Genomic DNA, 18,538 nt, shown 5'->3' on the forward strand with positions numbered 1-18,538 from the left:
ACTCAAAACACAATTAAGAGAGGCTGAAGACAATTGGGAGAAGAACTTAAAAATTAAGATAACTCATCTGGAAACAGAGGCACTTAAACTAAAATGAGAAAATAGTGTCTTAAAAGACAAAATCAACCAGCTGGAAAATGAGGCAAAGGAGATGAAAGACGAAGAAAAGGACAAGAAAGACAAGGTAAAGAGGATGAAAGACAACCTTCAAAGAAAATCAGACCAGAAGGAAAAGGATGACCAAAAAGCCAGGGATGAAATAAAGTGTTTAAGAACCAGAATACAACAACTGGAATTAAGTGACCTCACAAGGCAGAAGGATACTATAAAACAACACAAAAAGAATGAAAAAATTGAGGAAAAAATAAAGCATCTCATTAACAAAACAGATGATTTAGAAAATCGTTCGAGAAGAGACACTTAAAGAATCATTGGTCTACCAGAAGACCATGACAAAAGAAAAAGCCTGGACATCATATTACAGGAAATTATTCAAGAAAACTGTTCCGATATCCTAGAGCAAAAGGGGAAAGTGGAGATTGAAAGAATCCACAGATCACATCCTGTATTTAATCCCCAACTGACAACACCCAGGAATGTTATAGCCAAATTCAAATACTATCAGACCAAAGAAAAGATATTACAAGCTGCCAAGAAGAAGCCATTCAGATACCACGGAAACACAGTGAGGATAAAACAGGATCTGGCTGCATCCACACTGAAGGATCAAAAGGCATGGAATATGATATTCCAGAAAGCAAGGGAACTAGGTCTACAACCAAGAATCAAATACCCATCAAAACTGACTATATTCTTACAGGGGAAAGTATGGTCATTCTACACAATAGAAGAATTCCAAGCATTCATAAGGAAAAGACCAGACCTGAACAGAAAATTTGATGTCCAAGCACAGAACTCAAGAGAATCATCAAAAGGTAATAAAAAAGAGGGGAAAAAGAAAAACAAAACAAAATAACAACGAATTTTTTTAAGAGACTGAATAAGTTAAAATGATGTGTATCCCTATAAGAAAAGAGGCTATTGGTAACTCTTAAAAACTGTTGCTATCACCTGGGCAGTTAGAAGAAGTACATTTAGATGGAACAGTGACAAACTGTATAGGAAGAAGGACAAGATATAAATAGGTATATAGATATATGCATGCATAAATACACATAAGTGTGTGTATATATATACACAACCAGAGGTAAAAATAAAAAGAGGGTAATACTAAAAGAAATGGGAAAAGAAACAAATGAGGGTAAATTTATATGTCACAAAGAAGCTCATGGCGGGAGGGGGGAGAATATCGATACACTGGAAGGGAAAAAAGGTTGGAGATAGGAAATACTCAACTCTTACGTGCTTTGAAACTGACCCAAAGTGGGAAGAATAATCCAATCCATTGGGGCAGAGAATATATTTGCACCCTATAGGTGAGTAGAAGGATAACAAACGGACTGGTGGGGAGGGAAGCAATACAAGGGAAGGAGAGGGGGGGCAATTTTAAAAAGACCACAGGGGAAAATAAAGGGGGTGGGGGAATAAGAAGGGAGGGAGGGAGAAAGGGAAGTAAAATAAAGGTGGGAACTAGGGGGACTGATTATAAACAAACATTGGTGTAAAAGGAAATAGTGAAAGAAGAAAAGGCAGGAACAGGAGTAGAAATCAAAATGCTGGAAAATACACAATTAGTAATCATAACTCTGAATGTGAATGGAATGAACTCACCCATAAAATGCAAGTGAATATCAGAGTGGATTAGAATCCAAAACCCTACCATATGCTGTCTGAAAGAAACACACATGAGGAAGGTAGATACGTATAGGGGGAAGTAAGATGATGGAGCCAAATTTATTGGGAATCAACTGATAAAAAGAAGGCAGGAATAGCATTCATGATATCTGACAAAGCCAAGGTAAAAAATAAATCTAGTTTAAAGAGATAGGGAAGTTAATTAAATTCTGATAAAAGGCAGTATATACGAGGAAATATCTGTACTCAATATGTATGCACCAAATGGCAGAGCATCCAAATTTCTAAAGGAGAAACTAGAGGAGCTCAAGGATGAAATAGAGAGAAAAACTATACTAGTGGAAAATCTGAACCTTCCTCTATCCGAACTAGATAAATCAAACCAAAAAATAAATAAGAAAGAGGTGAGAGAAGCGAATGAAATCTTAGAAAAATTAGAGTTAGTATACATATGGAGAAAAGTAAATAGGAACAAAAAGGAATACACCTTCTTTTCAGCAGCACATGGTTCATTCACAAAAATTGTCTATGTATTAGGGCATAAAAATATTGCAAACAAGTGCAAAAGGGCAGAAATAAAAAATGCAATCTCAGACCACAATGCAATGAAAATAATAATTAGTAAGGGTACATGGAGAGATAAATAAAAAATTAACTGGAAATTAAACAATATGATTCAACAAAACCAGCTAGTTAAAGAACAAATCGTAGAAACAATAACTTCATTGAAGAAAATGACAATGGTGAGACATCCTTTCAAAACCTATGGGATACAGCCAAAGCAGTACTCAGGGGGAAATTTATATCCTTGAGTTCATATATAAACAAATTAAGAAGGGCAGAGGTCAATGAATGCATGCAAATTAAAAAACTAGAAAGTGAACAAATTAAAAATCCTCAGATGAAGACTAAATTAGAGATCCTAAAAATCAAAGGAGAAATTAGTAAAATTGAAAGTCAAAGAACTATTGATTTAATAAATAAGACTAGAAGCTGATACTTTGAAAAAACAAATAAAATAGACTAAGTACTAGTCAGTCTAATTTTAAAAAGGAAAGAAAAAAACCAAATTGACAGTATCCAAGATGAAAAAGGAGACCTCACCTCTAATGAAGAGGAAATTAAGGCAATCATTAAAAACTTCTATGCCCAATTATATGCAACAAAGATGGCAACAAAGACTGGAACAACCTCCGGGAAGTGATGCAGAGTGAAAGGAGTAGAGCCAGGAGAACATTGTACACAAAGACTGATACACTGTGGTACAATCAAATGTAATGGACTTCTCCATTAATGGCAATGCAATGTCCCTAAACAATCTGCAGGGACCTAGGAGAAAAAACACTATCCTTAAGCAGAGGCCAAACTGTGGGAGTAAAAACACCAAGGAAAGACAACTGCTTGACTCTAGGAGTTGAGGGGATATGATTGAGGAGAAATGCTAAATGAGCACCCTAATGCAAGTACCAACAACAAGGAAATGGGTTCAGAACAAGGACACATATGATACCCAGGGGAATCACACTTTAGCTAGGGGAAGGGTGGCGTGAGGCGGAGGGGAGAGAAAATGATCTCTGTTTCCAATGAATAATGTATGAAAATGACCAAATAAAATAATGTTTAAAAACAAAAACAAAAAATTTAATCATGCAGACAAATCAGTCTTGAAGGAGTGTAATGGGGTAGGAGAATTCTATTTGGAAAATGTTATTTATGTGTCAAAGAATGAATATCAAATAAATGACAAGTAATTGAAATAATCACATCATATCAGTTGGAAAAATGTTCAATTCAAATAAAAGTGTCCAAAGCAATTTTTACCATTTTCAAATTATGCATGGTGAAACATTTTGTTCTGACACAACAAACCATACCCAATGAATATTCAAAAAAGTCTATCTACCAGCTCCTCTACCTGGAAGAGTAACAAGAAATATAGCAAAGTTCTTCCTTCCAATCCCCCTCCACCCAAATCGCTTCCAAACAGATCCAGAGAAGGCATTAGAACAACTACTAATTTAAAAATCCAAGAAAAATTCAGAGTAAGTGATTTTCCTGACTCATGTTAACATAAGGAGATAGAAAAAGTGTGTGGCTCAGACTAAATTAGAAAATTATATTGACCAATTATGTAACAAACTCAATGATTTTATATTTTTCCAATGAAAAATTATACCAACTTACCTTATATTTAGGAAGCAATTAGATCGGTTACCAACAGCAAAATAGTCAGCTGTAGTTAAAATGTCAATTCCATGAGGAAATGTACCCTTAAAAAAAAAAATTGTAATTAGTATAGGCATAGTAGAGTGCCAATTCTTTTTTCAAAATTTTTTAAGTATTGTGAAGATTAAATTTAACTCTCCCCTTATTATAACAATGAAATGAATTAACTCTCCCCTGTTTGTGAAGATTCAATTGCAACCCCTGACTATTTTTAGAACACCCTACTTAAAAGTTAAGTATGAAGATCTGCCCATTTTAGATTTAAAAGGCAAAGGTACAATTACCCCATTCACACGTGAGTGGGGGAGTTCTGTGACCCACATGTGCAATAGTAAGTGATGAATCAGAATCAACTGACTGCCTTCTGTGCAGTCCTAGAGCAGAGCATCAACTGTGATTGGTAGACATAGAATTAAGGGAAGGAACAGGAAGTGACACAAGAGAAAATGTCTTTAAAAGGTAGTGACAATTTCCTGAAAGGAGTTCAATTCTTCATGCTTTTGAGTTGATTCTGGTGAAGAGGGGCAGAAGGATCTGCTGACTGGACCCAAGACCCTGTTCCTTTAGACTGACACGTGGAGAGTGAAAAGCTGACTCTTACCTGCTGGATATTCAGAAGAGACCTATCCTCTTGAGAGAGATTCCTTACATCCCCAGTGTCTCAGCTACAAGGGCCAAGGCCCCTCTGGTTAAGAACTAACTCTCCATGCTCAGGGATCGGGTATAAATTACTTAGGGTTTAGGCTAGATATCTTACCTTATCCTCTCTCTGATTTCTCACTTCACTCTTTCTACATTTTGTAAATAAAATTTCTTCAGAATTAATTAAGTTCCTGGCGACCACACTTGTAAATAATCAAGTCCAACCCTTTTAAAATTAATCCTATTTCCCCCTTACAATATTAAAAACAGCAATTACTCTTGAGTCAGAGGATCTAGAATAAAATCCCACCTAAATCTGTTATAACCTTTAAGAGACTAGAAAATCATGAAGCTCTCCATGTTTCCTCATTGGTAAAACTAAGGCGTTAGTCCCTTTCAACTCCAAATCTGTGAGGTAAATAATGCTATATTTAAATTCTAAAATTTTTCTAAATGAATAAACTAAAAATATTTGGACATTAAATGAATTGCTTAAACAATTTTGGCATTTTAACTTCAAAAATTAATCTCTTAAAAATTATCACAATATTTACGATGCTGTAATAATTAAAAAAAATAATATTTCTTGCTACCCAGAGGTATATAGTTTATAAAGTGTATTAGGATGGGTAGACAAACATTCCTAAGTAACCTGGATGCATGCTAACTTAGCCGGCCTATTTCTTTCTACTCCCCCTCACCTCCTGATGTTCTTGTTTGACTCTCCCTTTCTCTTGTCAGTCTCCCCAGTTCTGCACCAAATCTTAGCTTTTATTGATGTACAGAACGTATGCATCCCATACACTTATTGATGTACAGAACGTGCACCCCAAGCTAACACAAACCTGGCGAAACTGTGGTATGTCAAGAATGTTTGATAGACAGGTAAAGTTACTCAGGCAGGGGGAGGGGATGAGCTTCCTTGACACAATGCAATCTATTGTTTACTTTTAAAAATTCATAACTGTAAGAAAAATTTAAAAGTAGCATCCAAAATATCACAAAACTACCACAAAAAAGAGATTCTATAAAATATTTATGCAAACAGATCCTATTCTTTTTTTTTTCATCTGTATGGTATACCTAATAGGGAGATTTTGGAGTCAAAGATTTATACACTTTTATAGTCCTTTGGAGATAATTCCAAATTGCTCTCCAGATTGGCTAGACCAGTTCACAACTTCACTGATAGTGAATTAGTGCCTTAATTTTACCATATACTCTTAACATTTATCATTTTTCTTTTCTACCATATTGGACAATCTAACAGGCATGAGGTATACCCCAACTTGTTTAATTTTCATTTCTCTAATCAATAGTGATTTGGAGCACTTTTTCATGATAATAGGTAGCTTTGTTTCTTCTTCTGAAAACTGCCAGTTAATTCCCTTTGACCATTTATCAAGTGAGGAATGACTTGTATTCTTAAAAATTCGACTCAGTTCTATATATATCTGAGAAATGTGGCCTTTGTCAGGGACATTTGCTGTAAAATCCCCCCCCCAATTTCCTATTTTCCTTCAAATATTGGATGTATTGGTTTTGTTTATATAAAACCTTTTTAATTTAATGTCAAAATTATCCATTTTATATCTTTGTTATCTGTATGGTCATAAATTCTTCCCTTATTCACAGATCTGACATACTCTCCTAATTTCCTTATGACAGAATCCTTTATGTCTATATAAGTCATGTGCCCATTTTGACCTTATCTTGGTATATGGTATAACAATGACAAGTTCTTACCCCAACAGAGAGGAATCTTTGAATTTATGAAATATTCCATTACTATTATCATTTTCTATTGGGTATTATGTACCTAATCTATTCCAATTGCCTACCATTCTATCTCCTAGCCAATATCACACTGTTTTGATTAACATACTTTATAGTACTATTTGAGATGTGGTACGACTAGACCACCTTCTTTAAATATTTTTTTCATTAATTTCCTTGATATTCTTAATCTTATGTTCTTCAAGATGAATTTTGTTATTATTTTTCTATAGTTCTGTGAAATAATTCTGTGGTAGTTTCATTAGTATGGCACTGAATAGGGAGATTAGTTTAGATAGAATTATCATTTTTATTATATTGGCTCAGCCTACCCACAATCAAGTAATGCTTTTCAAATTGGTTACATCTCACTTTATATTATTTACAGTTATTTTGAAAGGAATTTCTCTGTCTCTTGCTGCTGCTGAATTTTGTTGGTAATATATAGAAATCCTGATGTTTTGGGTAGATTCATCTTAAATGCAGCAACTTTGCTAAAGTCATTAATTACTTTAAATAGATTTTTAGTTGACTCTCTAGGATTCTCCAGGCATAGCATTTGCAAATAATGATAGTTTGGTTTCCTCATTACTTATTTTAATTACTTAATTTCTTGTCTCTAATCCCTGTGGCTAACATTTCAAGTATAATATTGAATAACAGTGGGGATAATGGGCACCTTTGCTTCATCTCTGATCCTACTGGGAAAGCTTCTAGCATAACCCTGTAGTGGATCATTGTTGCTGGTGGTTTTAGATATATAATGTTTTAAGAAAAGATCCATTTGTTTCTATGTTCTCTAGTATTTTTAATAGGAATGGGTGTTGTAGTTTGTTAAAAGTTTTTTTTTTTTACAGCTGTTAAAATGATATTATTTCTGTTGGTTTTGTTATTGACAGGGTCAATTATGCTGATAGTTTTCCTAATATTGAATTATGTCTGCATTCCTCATATAAATCATCCTAGCTGATCACACAATAAAGATTCTGGTGATATTCTTCCCTCTTTTTGCTCTTCCAGAAATAGGTTTCAGCACCATATATGAGTCATAAAAGAATTTGTTAGGACACCTTCTTTGACTACTTTTCCAAATAATTTATTTAGTATTGAAATTAAGCATTCTTTAAAAGTTTGGTAGAATTCACTTGTGAATTTGTTCACAGAGAATTTACTGAAAGGTTGTTTAATTTCTTTTTCTGAGATTAGGTTATTTACTTATCTACTTTTCTGTTACTTTGGGCAATTTCTATCTTTGTAAATATTCAACCATTTCATCACTTAAGTGACTTATTTGCATATAATTGGAGAAAATAGTTTCTAATAGCTGATCAAGGAGGTGGAATCAAGCAGAGAAGCTCAAAGTCAACATAAGAATCCTCTCCAACCAACATTAAAATAACACCACACAGGGGGCAGATGGGTGGCTCAGTGGATTGAGAGTCAGGCAAGAGATGGGAGGTCCTAGGTTCAAATTTGGCCTCAGACACTTCCCAACTGTGTGACCCTGGGCAAGTCATTGCCTAGCCTAGCCCTTACCACTCTTCTGCCTTGGATCCAATACACAGTATTGACTCCAAGAAAAAAGTTAAGGGTTTAAAAGAAAAAAGCCACACAAAAAATTGGAAAATGAGGGGATGCCCTTCGATTGGGGAATGGCTGAACAAACTGTGGTATCTGTTGGTGATAAAATACTATTGTGTTAAAAGGAATAATGAACTGGAGGAATTCCATGTGAAAATGGAATGACCTCCAGGAATTGATGCAGAGTGAAAGGAGCAGAGTCAGGAGAACATTATACACCGTGGCACAATCGAATGTAATGGACTTCTCTACTAGCAGCAATGCAATGATCAAGGACAATTCTGAGGGACTTATGAGAAAGAACACTATTCACAACCAGAGAAAGAATTGTGTGAGTAGAAACAAAGAAGAAAAACAACTACTTGATCACATGGTACGAAGAGGATATGATTGGACATGTAGACTCTAAATGATCATCATCCTAATGCAAATATTAATAATATGGAAATAGGTCTTGATCAATGACACATGTAAAACCCAGTGGAATTGCTCATTGGCTATGGGAGGGGGCGTGGAAAGAACATGATTCATGTAACCATGGGGAAATATTCTAAATTAATTAATTAAATAAGCTTAACTTCTTAAATAAAAAATAAATTTTAAAAAAATACCACAAAATGAATACAGGAGTGAAAGAACCAATAAGGAGATAGAGTGAAACAACTATAAAGAAGAGAAAAACCTAAAAGGCAGGCAGTTATTATCTGGGGCACTGGGGTGAGATGAGAGCACAGAAAGGAGGAGGCTACAATACCAAGTGAAGAGCAAGCCAAGAGAAAGCCACACACTCCACCCCTCATTTGCTGCTCCAGGTTTGGAACCTAATCCCAAGCCAACATCCAGATCCTGGGATCTTGCCTGGACAACAGAGATCCAACCAACCCACATTCTGTGAAATTCCAAACCTATAGTGAAGTCAAGAATTCCATCCCAGGGCAATCTGTGCTAAAATAAAATAGCCAGATCTGTGTGGGCCCACAGTAAAGCCACAAGTCCCAGTCTGGGACTGTGGAGAGGAAATAGATCCCAGTTTGGGGTAGTTGGTAGACCCAAAGGGGGTGGGAGGTAAGCCTCCTGATTCCCTTGCCAAAAACTTAAATCAAAACAACTCTGAGACACCACCTCATACCTAGCATATTGGCCAATATAATAGCAAAATAAAGTGATAAATGTTGGAGGGGATGTGGCAAAATTGGGATACTAATATACTGCTGGTGGAGTTGTGAATTGGTCCAACCATTCTGAAGGGCAATTTGGAACTATATGCAATGGGCTTTAAAAGGATGCTTAAACTTTGACCCAGCCATACCAATGCTGGGTTTGTACTCCAAAGAGATAATAAGATAATAGACTTGTACAAAAATATTTATAGCAATGTTCTTTGTAGTAGTAAGAAAATTAAAAAATGAGGAAGTATCCATAGATTGGGGAATGGCTGACTAAATTGTGGTATATGTTGGTGACGGAATATTATTGTGCTGAAAAGAATAAAGAACTGGAGGAATTCCATGTAAACTGAAACAACCGCCAGGAATTGATACAGAGTAAAAGGAGCAGAACCAGGAGTACATTGTACACAGAGACTGATACACTGTGACACAATCGAATGTAATAGACTTTTCTATCAGTAACAATGCAATAACCCGGGACAATCCAGAGGAACTTAGGAGAAAGAACACTATCCACATCCAGAGAAAAAATTTTGGGAGCAGAAACTCAGAACAAAAATATATGATTGATCATGTGGTTCGCTGGGGATATGATTAGAGTTTGGGCATTAAATGATCACTCTACTGCAATTATTAATAATATGGAAATAGGTTTCGAACAGTGATACCTATATAACCCAGTGGAACTGTTTGTTGGCTTTAGGAGAGGGGAGGAAAGAGCAGGAGAGGTGGGATCATGAATCATCAACCATGGAAAAGTATTCTAAATTAAAAAGGAGAAAAATATTCAATTAAAAAAATATTCCTTCTTGACTTTCAGTGAGATAGAGTAAACAATAAATGCACACATTAGAGGCAAGTCTGGAAATAGGATCAAGCACTGAAAAGTTCCCTTTTCAAAATAAAAAAATAATAATAATAAAGTGACATAGTTTAATGACTTAAAAAAAAGTAAATGTAAAGGTCTGATTCTCTCTTCCTTTTTCACCGTCAGAGATAAAGACTGAGCTGGAGCATAAGCAGTAGTGTTACTAAAAGATGGGGATAGAGTGTGATTTTTTTTAAAATGTATTTAATAAAAGGAAGTTGAGAACAAAGCACAAACAAATGAGACAATTTTGAAACTAATGTTTGGAATTTATTATATATTTATTTTTTAAAAGCAAAGCAGAATGAAAGAGTTTCCTCTTATGTTTTGTTTTATATAATGAAATACTTATTTCTGTTATTTGAGCTGAGAATAAAAAGATTTTTTAAAAATCATTGGTAATTCTCCATAGAGGAGATTCATTTAAATGAGAATGAAACACAAGTAATAACTTTGTACACTTAGAGCTATATAAAAGTAAAATTTATTGTCCAGGGAGATAATAAAAATTATTGTAAAGAATACTACTTGATATTTATTTTAGATCTTTACATTTTGCAAAGCATTTTATAAACATTGTTATATTTCACTTTCCTAACAATCCATTAGGTAAGTCCTATGGATATTCTTATCCCCATAGATGAAGAAACTAAGGTAAAGAAGTTCTTTCACTTGTTTCAAGTATCAAAGATTGATATTTCTTGATGTAATATTTACAGGGAAATATGGGGGATTGAAAAAACAGGGGATTCGGAAGGTTTGTAGCAGGGAATGGAGGAGTTGGAGGATGAGAGGGAATATGGCTGCCAGTGAGGCAAAGGGGAGAGATGCCCCTTGCTGAGAGGATATATTTTGAACAAAATGGAATGCCCAAGAAAATGAGCCACTTATGATAGCATGCGGGGATGACTTCTCACTGGATTGCTGCTGAAGTTGCCCCAGAGCAAGTAAACATGGACCCTCCTTAGGGACAAGCCTTTCCCCAGAATTTGGTCACCCAGCAGGGGTCTGATAAGGAACATTTATAATTATATAACTGAACTGAGGTTCAGTTCCCTCTATGCCCCAGAAAAGATAGTCCACTTATCTGACTGTGATATTCAAATGAGATAAATTTTAATAACCAGATTGGATTGGAAAGGTATCAGGGAAAAGGGAAGAGGGATGTCCCTAAATAAGGTTGAAGTCTTTCTTAGCTTTGGAGCTGACATCAGGCTTCACAGGCTGGTGGAGGGTTTCTCTTATTCCTGTCTATACTATATCTGTGCTAGTTTTCTTAATTTCAAAATCATAGCAGTAGACAGCAAGCAACAGGAAAAGTTCTGACTTTCAGAGCTGGTTGGGCCTGTCTCTTTGGGCTGAATAAATAGAAGCACCCTATCCAGACTTGGAAGCCAAAGCTCCTCCCATTTCCAATGCCAGGAAGGAAGAAGTCCTAGTCAGAAGACCAACTGCCACTCCCAGTTGCCCCTTCCCCCACCAACTGTCAGTCTTGACAATTTCCTCTCTCTCTCTAATATTCCCACTGTTGCTTGTTCCAACACAGTGGCAGAAAGTCCAGAACTTGTTCTAGTTTATTTTCCACACTAAGTCTAAAATCTATCCTCTTTATACTCTAGTAGGATGGCTCTCTAAGGTAAGTGGGTACACCTCTTTACTGGTGGGTCTTTAAACAAAGGCTAGGTAACTACTGGTCAGTGATGTTTTGAAGGAAATTCTGGTCCAGTTAAAGACCAAACTAAATGTCCTTTTTAGTCCTTTAAACTTTGAAATTCCATAATTATATGTGATTAATAATAATGTAATAAAGATGGAATATATTTTAAAATATATAATAAGCAGGTGCACAATAAGCAGACTTGTTTTTAATCTTAAACAAAAGTCTGCTTACCTAAAATGTTCCTGTTTCCTCACCTAAAGCATGTTCTAATTTGTGGTTCAAGGTTTGACTATGTGATGACTTTTTAAAAGGAAAAAAATTTTTTCCAGTTTTTAAAAATTTCTAATCCAATTTTTTACAGTGTAATGGTGATACTTAATTAGTCCTCCTTTCCCTCTCACTTTCCACAGAAAAATTGTTTTCCTGTTCAGCGCTCTCAGCTCCTATGAACTATCCCTGCTCTTAGCTAGAACATCATGTTCAAAAATCTTTTTCTGCATCAGAACGTCTCTCTCAGTTAAAAAAAAAAAATTTAAAAATCCCTCCCCACTTTGCTCATTTCATTTTTTATAACCATAGTAGGGCACTGAAATGGGTTTCTTTAAGATCATTTTATTTTTTTCCAAGCTACTTAAAACACTATTAAACAAAATAAAATAAATATTTGAAATACAGCTAAATATAGCAGTTTCATCATGTTCTCCAACAAGACAAAGAGTAAAAAATGAAGTTACAAATGAGGAAAGTGAGATACAGAGTTTAAATGACTTACTCAGAAAACAAATAATTATAGGAGATAGCATTAAAATATAGCTTCTTTCCAACTTTAAGTCAAGTTCCTTATTCACTAGATCATTCTGCTTTGAACTTTAGACTTTTTTACAACTTTAGCCTAAGAGATGAATAACTGTAACCATAGGCAAACACTTAATCTCTGTGTCTCGATTTCCTCATATGTAAAATGGTGATGATGATAATAATAGCACTGATTCACAATGTTGTTCCTGAGTACAAAAGGAGGAATTTGTCAAGTATTCTGAAAAGGTTAAAGCACTATATGAATGTCAGATAGTAAATTACTGATTGTACTGGTGGTATAGTAGTGGTTAGGATGGAGTACTTTTAAATGAAATATCAATAAAGCTTCAAAAGATGTATATTTATACATAATTGCTATGGCCATGGAAGAATGGGAGGTGACAAGAATTTTCACTTTTCCAACAGTTATTTACAAACGATGATATATTATTTAAATGATGTCTCAGTTGTTTCTAAGTTTATGAGATTGATAAATTGATTAGATTTGATGTTAGATGATTAGATCAGATAAATTGATTAGATTATGTAAAAATAATGTAAAACTTTTAATATTATTAATCACTAAATGAGATGCATGTAAAAAAAGTTCTTAATAGATGCCTGTTACGTAAAACTGGTAAGAAATATCAATAGATTACAATAGAAATGCGATTAGATGGACTGAAAACTAGTTGGACATTTTGACTCAATAGGTAGATGCTAATGGTTCACTGTCAAGCAGGAAGGAAAATCCTAGGTATTTATACATGGCGTTGTGCTGCTTAACATTTTTGTCAATGTTGGACACCAGCAAAGATCATGGAGTAAGAACAGCTGAATAGCCCAGCTTCCCCAACAGGTAATCCAACAGAGAACTAGGAAGAACACAAGACCAGTGGTTAGGTAATCAAAGTTGGGGGGAAAAAAGAGTCATGTTTCCAGACCATGATTTGACCTCCATCTGACCCACGAGCAAATGACCATGGCAGGTACTATGAAACAGAGATAGATTTGGATCACAGACTGAGTTTCTTTCCTCAGAATAGGGTGGCAGCTCTTTTCTGTTGACATCAGAGATGGGATCAAGGATTCAAATCTTAAGCAAAGAAAGGCAGCAGTGTTTGTAATCTAAAAGCACAGAGAAGAGATTCAGTCCTGAGCTCCTACCACTTTCTCTCAAATCCAGTGGCCTTTTTTCAGCCCTTATTCTCCTTGACCTCTCTTCAGCCTTCTATATTATTGACTCCATTCTGCTATTTGATACTCTCTTCTCTAGGTTTCCAATACCATTCTCTCCTAAATCTCTTCCTCATTACCTAAACCACTCCTCTGTCTCCTTTACTAGAACTTCAGCCAGATCATACCTTCTACCTATAGGAGTCCCTCAGGGTTCTGCCTTACACTCTCTTCTCTTCTCCCTCTATACCAGTGATGGCGAACCTGGATAACTGATGAGATCACAAGTGAAATAATATAGATCAGTGATGGCAAACTCTCTGTGGGTATGCGAGTGCCAGGCTCCACCCCAAACTCCCCCACCACTGACCCAGTGCCATCCCCGCCCCACCTCCAAAGACTGCTTGCTATGCTACACCCTCTGCCACTGAGTGTCCAGCACACCCTGCCCATCTCCCACCCCCTTACTCCATATAGGGAAGGGAGAAAGAAGGGTGGGTGAAATAAGGAATGGCCTTGGCACACATAGAGAGGGAAGAAGGGGAGTGGCCCAAGCATTCTGCTCCCCTCCAGCTCTGCCACCTTTGAGCTCCCAGTGGGCAACTGATCAGAAGGGTGGAGGATGTGAAAAAATTTCATTGGGCATGGTGAAGAGGGTTAAGGGAACAGCTCTGCCCAAGTCCCTCTGCCTTTCTAGTAACCAACTTGAGGGTACGGGGGGCAGCCACATACCCACAGAGAGTTCGCCATCACTGCTCTATATTATTTCACTTGTAATCTCATCAGTTAAAAAGGATTTACTTACCATCCCTATAATGACATTTCTCAAATCTGCCTATCCTGACCCAGCCTCCATGCTAACCTCTAATCTCCCTTCTCCAGCCACCTTTCAAATATCTCAAAATGTGTGACCGGTAAACATTTTAAAATAAACATATCTAAAACTGAATGCATTCTTTCTTCCTAAATCCTACTCATTTCTCCTCCCTTCTCTGTTACTAAAGAGGACATTATCCTTGATCAACCTCAAAACCTAGGAATCATCCTAAACAATTTATTGTCTCTCAGCTCCCATACTGAATCTGCCACAAAAAAACTGATTTTATGTTTGAACATCTCTCATATTCCTCCTTCTCTCCTCTGTTATTGATAAGAAATAACCATTAAACTACCAACATAAGGAAGCTCTGGGGGTTGAGCATTGGGTTTCGGCTAGGTTTCAGGTTCCTGGTATGGCTCAAGTTTCACATTCTCTGAATCCATCTCAGGATCATATGGCCGTACTCCCTCCCATAACACATCTATCTCTGATGTAATCTACCTTAGAATGTATAAAAGCTATGCTCCACTAAAGCTTGGGGCTCATTTCTTGGGGGAAGCATCCCCAAGTGAGCCCATGAATAATAAAACTTTCTCTCTTCCTCTCCAGGGTATGATCTGAGTTTTTTAGTCATAAGACTATAAAATTTAATGCAGGATTTCATCACATCTGGATTATTGCAATCGCTTGTGGGGAGCCTGCCTTAAGTCTTTTCCCACTCCAAAATATCCTCCATTAAGCTACTGAAGAGATTTTCTTAATGTGTAAATTTGACCGTATCACTTCACTAATAATTTTCAGTAGTTATCATATCCAGAATCAAATAAAAATGCTGTGTTGCTTTCAAAGTCTTTCATAATCTAGCACCCTCCTATGTTTCCAGGCTTCTTTCATCACGCTCTGTCGTTTAATCTTTGATCCAGTGACCCTGGCCTCCTGAAACAAATTCCATCTTTCAACTCCAGGCAATTTCTCTGCCTGTCTCCCATGTCTGGAACATTTTCCGTGTTCATCTAGCTTCCTTTAATAAAATCCCAAATAAAATCTCATCTTTTATAGGAAGCTTTCCCAGCCCCTCTTAATTCTAGTGGTTTCCTTATATTCACTAACTTATTTCCTACTCATCTGGTCTAGTGTTTGCTTTATATTTATTGTATAGATTTGTTAGCATGTTGTCTTCCCACACTAGATTATAAACTCCTTGATGGAAAGAATTGTCTTTTGACTATTTTTATATCCCAAGCAATTAGCACAATACTTGTAACACAGTATTTGTAACATAATAAATGCTTAATGATTAACTAATTAAAGGTTGTACCAATTTTGCCTTGACCTCAAAATGGGATCTCAGACTCAGGCCTGTGAATTTTGGATTTTCTACACCCTGATTAGTCTTTAAAATCCTAGCAACCAGGAATGTATACACCCCTACTTAAGGATTAAGTGTTGAGAAAGATGGCCTATAACAGACATGTGCTACCAAGTGACAAATGAGAAACAATTGACAGACCCCCTGGCTGTCCTAAATCAAGCTTAAGCTACCATTGGTACATATGAGATGTGTAGGAAGTGATGTAAAGAACGGTCTATATATTTCATGTCACTTCCTCTCTCTAGCCTCTCTCATGGAGACGTGGCTCTCTGGCTCGTGTGGCTCATGGCAGTGTGCTGGGCATCTTGGCAGTTTGGGAGTTGAGGCTTGCTGGTGAGGTGACTAGAGAAGCTCTGTAGCAAAAGTTAGGTGAGGCATCTTCCCTGAGTGATCTGGGTGAGTGGTTAGGATGATTCTTCCTTTCCTTTACCTCCTAAAGCACTATCCTCTGAGGAGGCCCCTCATCTCAGAGTAGACCTAGTGGCTGGAAGCCAAGCTAGTTTTAATCTTCTGAGGAGGCCTCGTAGCTGAATTCTCTGAACTTTCCTTGGCTTAGGCTAGGCCAGAGAAATCTTATACCCTTTTTCTCTCTCTTCTTCTTAATTTCTTCCCTCTATTGTAATTAAACCACCATAAAAATTCCAAAGTGACTTGAGTATTTTGTTGGAATTGAAGTTTGATATCAATAACCCCTAATTTTTACCCTTGACAGGGCCTTGGGATTAGACCAAGGTTTGATTACCTCAGGAGTCATTCTGACACTAAAGCAGGATCACAGACTCAAATCCAACACTCAAAGCAAGAGAAGACAAGTAGTGTTAGTTCTGTTTCTCTGACCCCAAAGAGCAATTACCTCAGGCCCTAGGTTCAGATCAGAGGCAAGCAGAACCTTTTTCAACTAGATGACAGAAACAAGGATAAGAAAAAGGTAAGTCTATATATAGTTTGGCCAACTAGACCCAACTAAGATCTTAAACATGAAAGTGCAGGAGGGCAATGATTAGATCACACCCATAAATTAAAATACACAGAAACTGCTAGAAGTTTGAAATTAACTAACCTGAGCTACTCCTGAGTTAAAAAAAGAAAATGTTGAAAGGAGGTGAAAAGAAAATAAGAGAGGAAAGAAGGAAGAAAGGAGAAGGAAAGAAGGAAAAGAAAAAGGAAGGAATGGGGAGGGGAGTGAAAGGAGGGAGGGATTAACTTTCATATCTATGGACAAGAGGATAGTTCCTGACAAAAGGAAAGACAAGAGAATATCACAGATTTTTTCCCCCACAAAGAAATCCAGTGCAGCTAAGAGCATTGGAGGGGGTGTGTGATGGGAAGTGGGGCCAAGCAGCATAGGTGGGAAACTTTTGTACTAGACCTCTCTGATATGTTTCATTTCCAACAAATATAACAAACTGATCTGAATTATCAGAATAAGAACCATTTGAGGAATTAACAAATGGTCAAAGGATATTAACAGTTTTAAAGAAAGAAATCCAAGGTATAAATATTTGTACGAAAAAATGACCTGAATACAAAATTAAAGTGAGGTTCACCAACCCCATAAGCCTCATATTGGCAAAGTTGTTGTTCTTGTTTTTTTAAGTGAGGGATGTTAGGAAATGAGTATATAGGAAATATAATAGTGGAATGGTGAATTGATATAGACAACTGGGAGAAAAAAATGGATAATTATTTGAAGAAAAAAATGTACAATAGGGTAAACAGTTTGGAACTCTATTCTAACAGTGAACGTTCTGTGAATATCCTTTGATATCCTAATGAACTGACCACTATCAGGTCTATATTCAAAGAGAACAAAGAAAGAAGGGCCTAAAATACAAAAATATTTGTTGAAGTTCTTCGTTTTCATGATTAAGAAATAGAAACTAGGAATTGCCCATTAATTGTGGTAGATTTAAAAGAAGTATTACATATGAATATAATAAATTATATTTTATTCACATTTATGTATATAGCTAAATAGATATTGTAACAGTTAAAATAGTTTCTCTACTAAAAAGCATTATATGTTATGAGGTTTATTAAGATTATTAGAAATCAAGGAAATAAGAAAAGCACATGACTAGGGCACATTCACAGTCAATTACTCTACATCTTGCATGCCAGGTAGAGAGACACATGTGCTTAGAAGTGGAAGAAGAGTCTTGGGAGGCAGAGAGCCCTTTAAATAAAAATTGTGTTCTCACACTCAGGTGAGGACTCAGGTGAGATTATAGGGAATTCTGGGAAGTACCAAGGACTTCTGGGAATTGAATTCTGGGGTGCAAATCTCCATTTTTACAATATATACATGTGTGCATGTAAACATGTATATATACATATGCACACATGCATGCATGTGAGAGCACACACACAGGTGTCAAGTTTGCACGGTCAATATTAGGCCTAGAGTCAATAGACCTAAATTGAAATACAGCCTCAGACATTTACCAGGTATATGGACTTGAGAAAATTGCTTAATCTATTTTCCTCAGTTTTGTCAACTGTAAAATGAGATATAAACAATACCTACTTTCCAGAGTTATTGCAAAGATGAAATGAGATAAAATTTATAAAGCACTTAACATAGTGCCTAACACATAGTAGGCACTTCTTAAATTAAGACAGAGATGGATACACATACATACCCAAACATAAACCTATGTTTTGACATGAGAAAAGTCAAAAAGGAGGGTTTCAT

At 36.2% G+C, this 18,538-nt stretch overlaps 1 protein-coding gene across 4 annotated transcripts in view; it reads right to left on the bottom strand.

The window, feature by feature from the left end:
- TBCD (tubulin folding cofactor D) overlaps positions 1-18,538 on the bottom strand; it is a 537,579-nt gene that overhangs the window by 180,842 nt on the left and 338,199 nt on the right. For all 4 annotated transcript variants that reach the window (XM_056814255.1, XM_056814257.1, XM_056814256.1 and 1 more), the window contains exon 18: positions 3,940-4,025. In XM_056814255.1, coding sequence (XP_056670233.1) covers positions 3,940-4,025 — 86 coding nt within the window. The remainder of the gene's footprint in view (positions 1-3,939; positions 4,026-18,538) is intronic.

This window comes from Monodelphis domestica, chromosome 2, assembly GCF_027887165.1.
Source record: "Monodelphis domestica isolate mMonDom1 chromosome 2, mMonDom1.pri, whole genome shotgun sequence".
NCBI lineage: Eukaryota > Metazoa > Chordata > Mammalia > Didelphimorphia > Didelphidae > Monodelphis > Monodelphis domestica.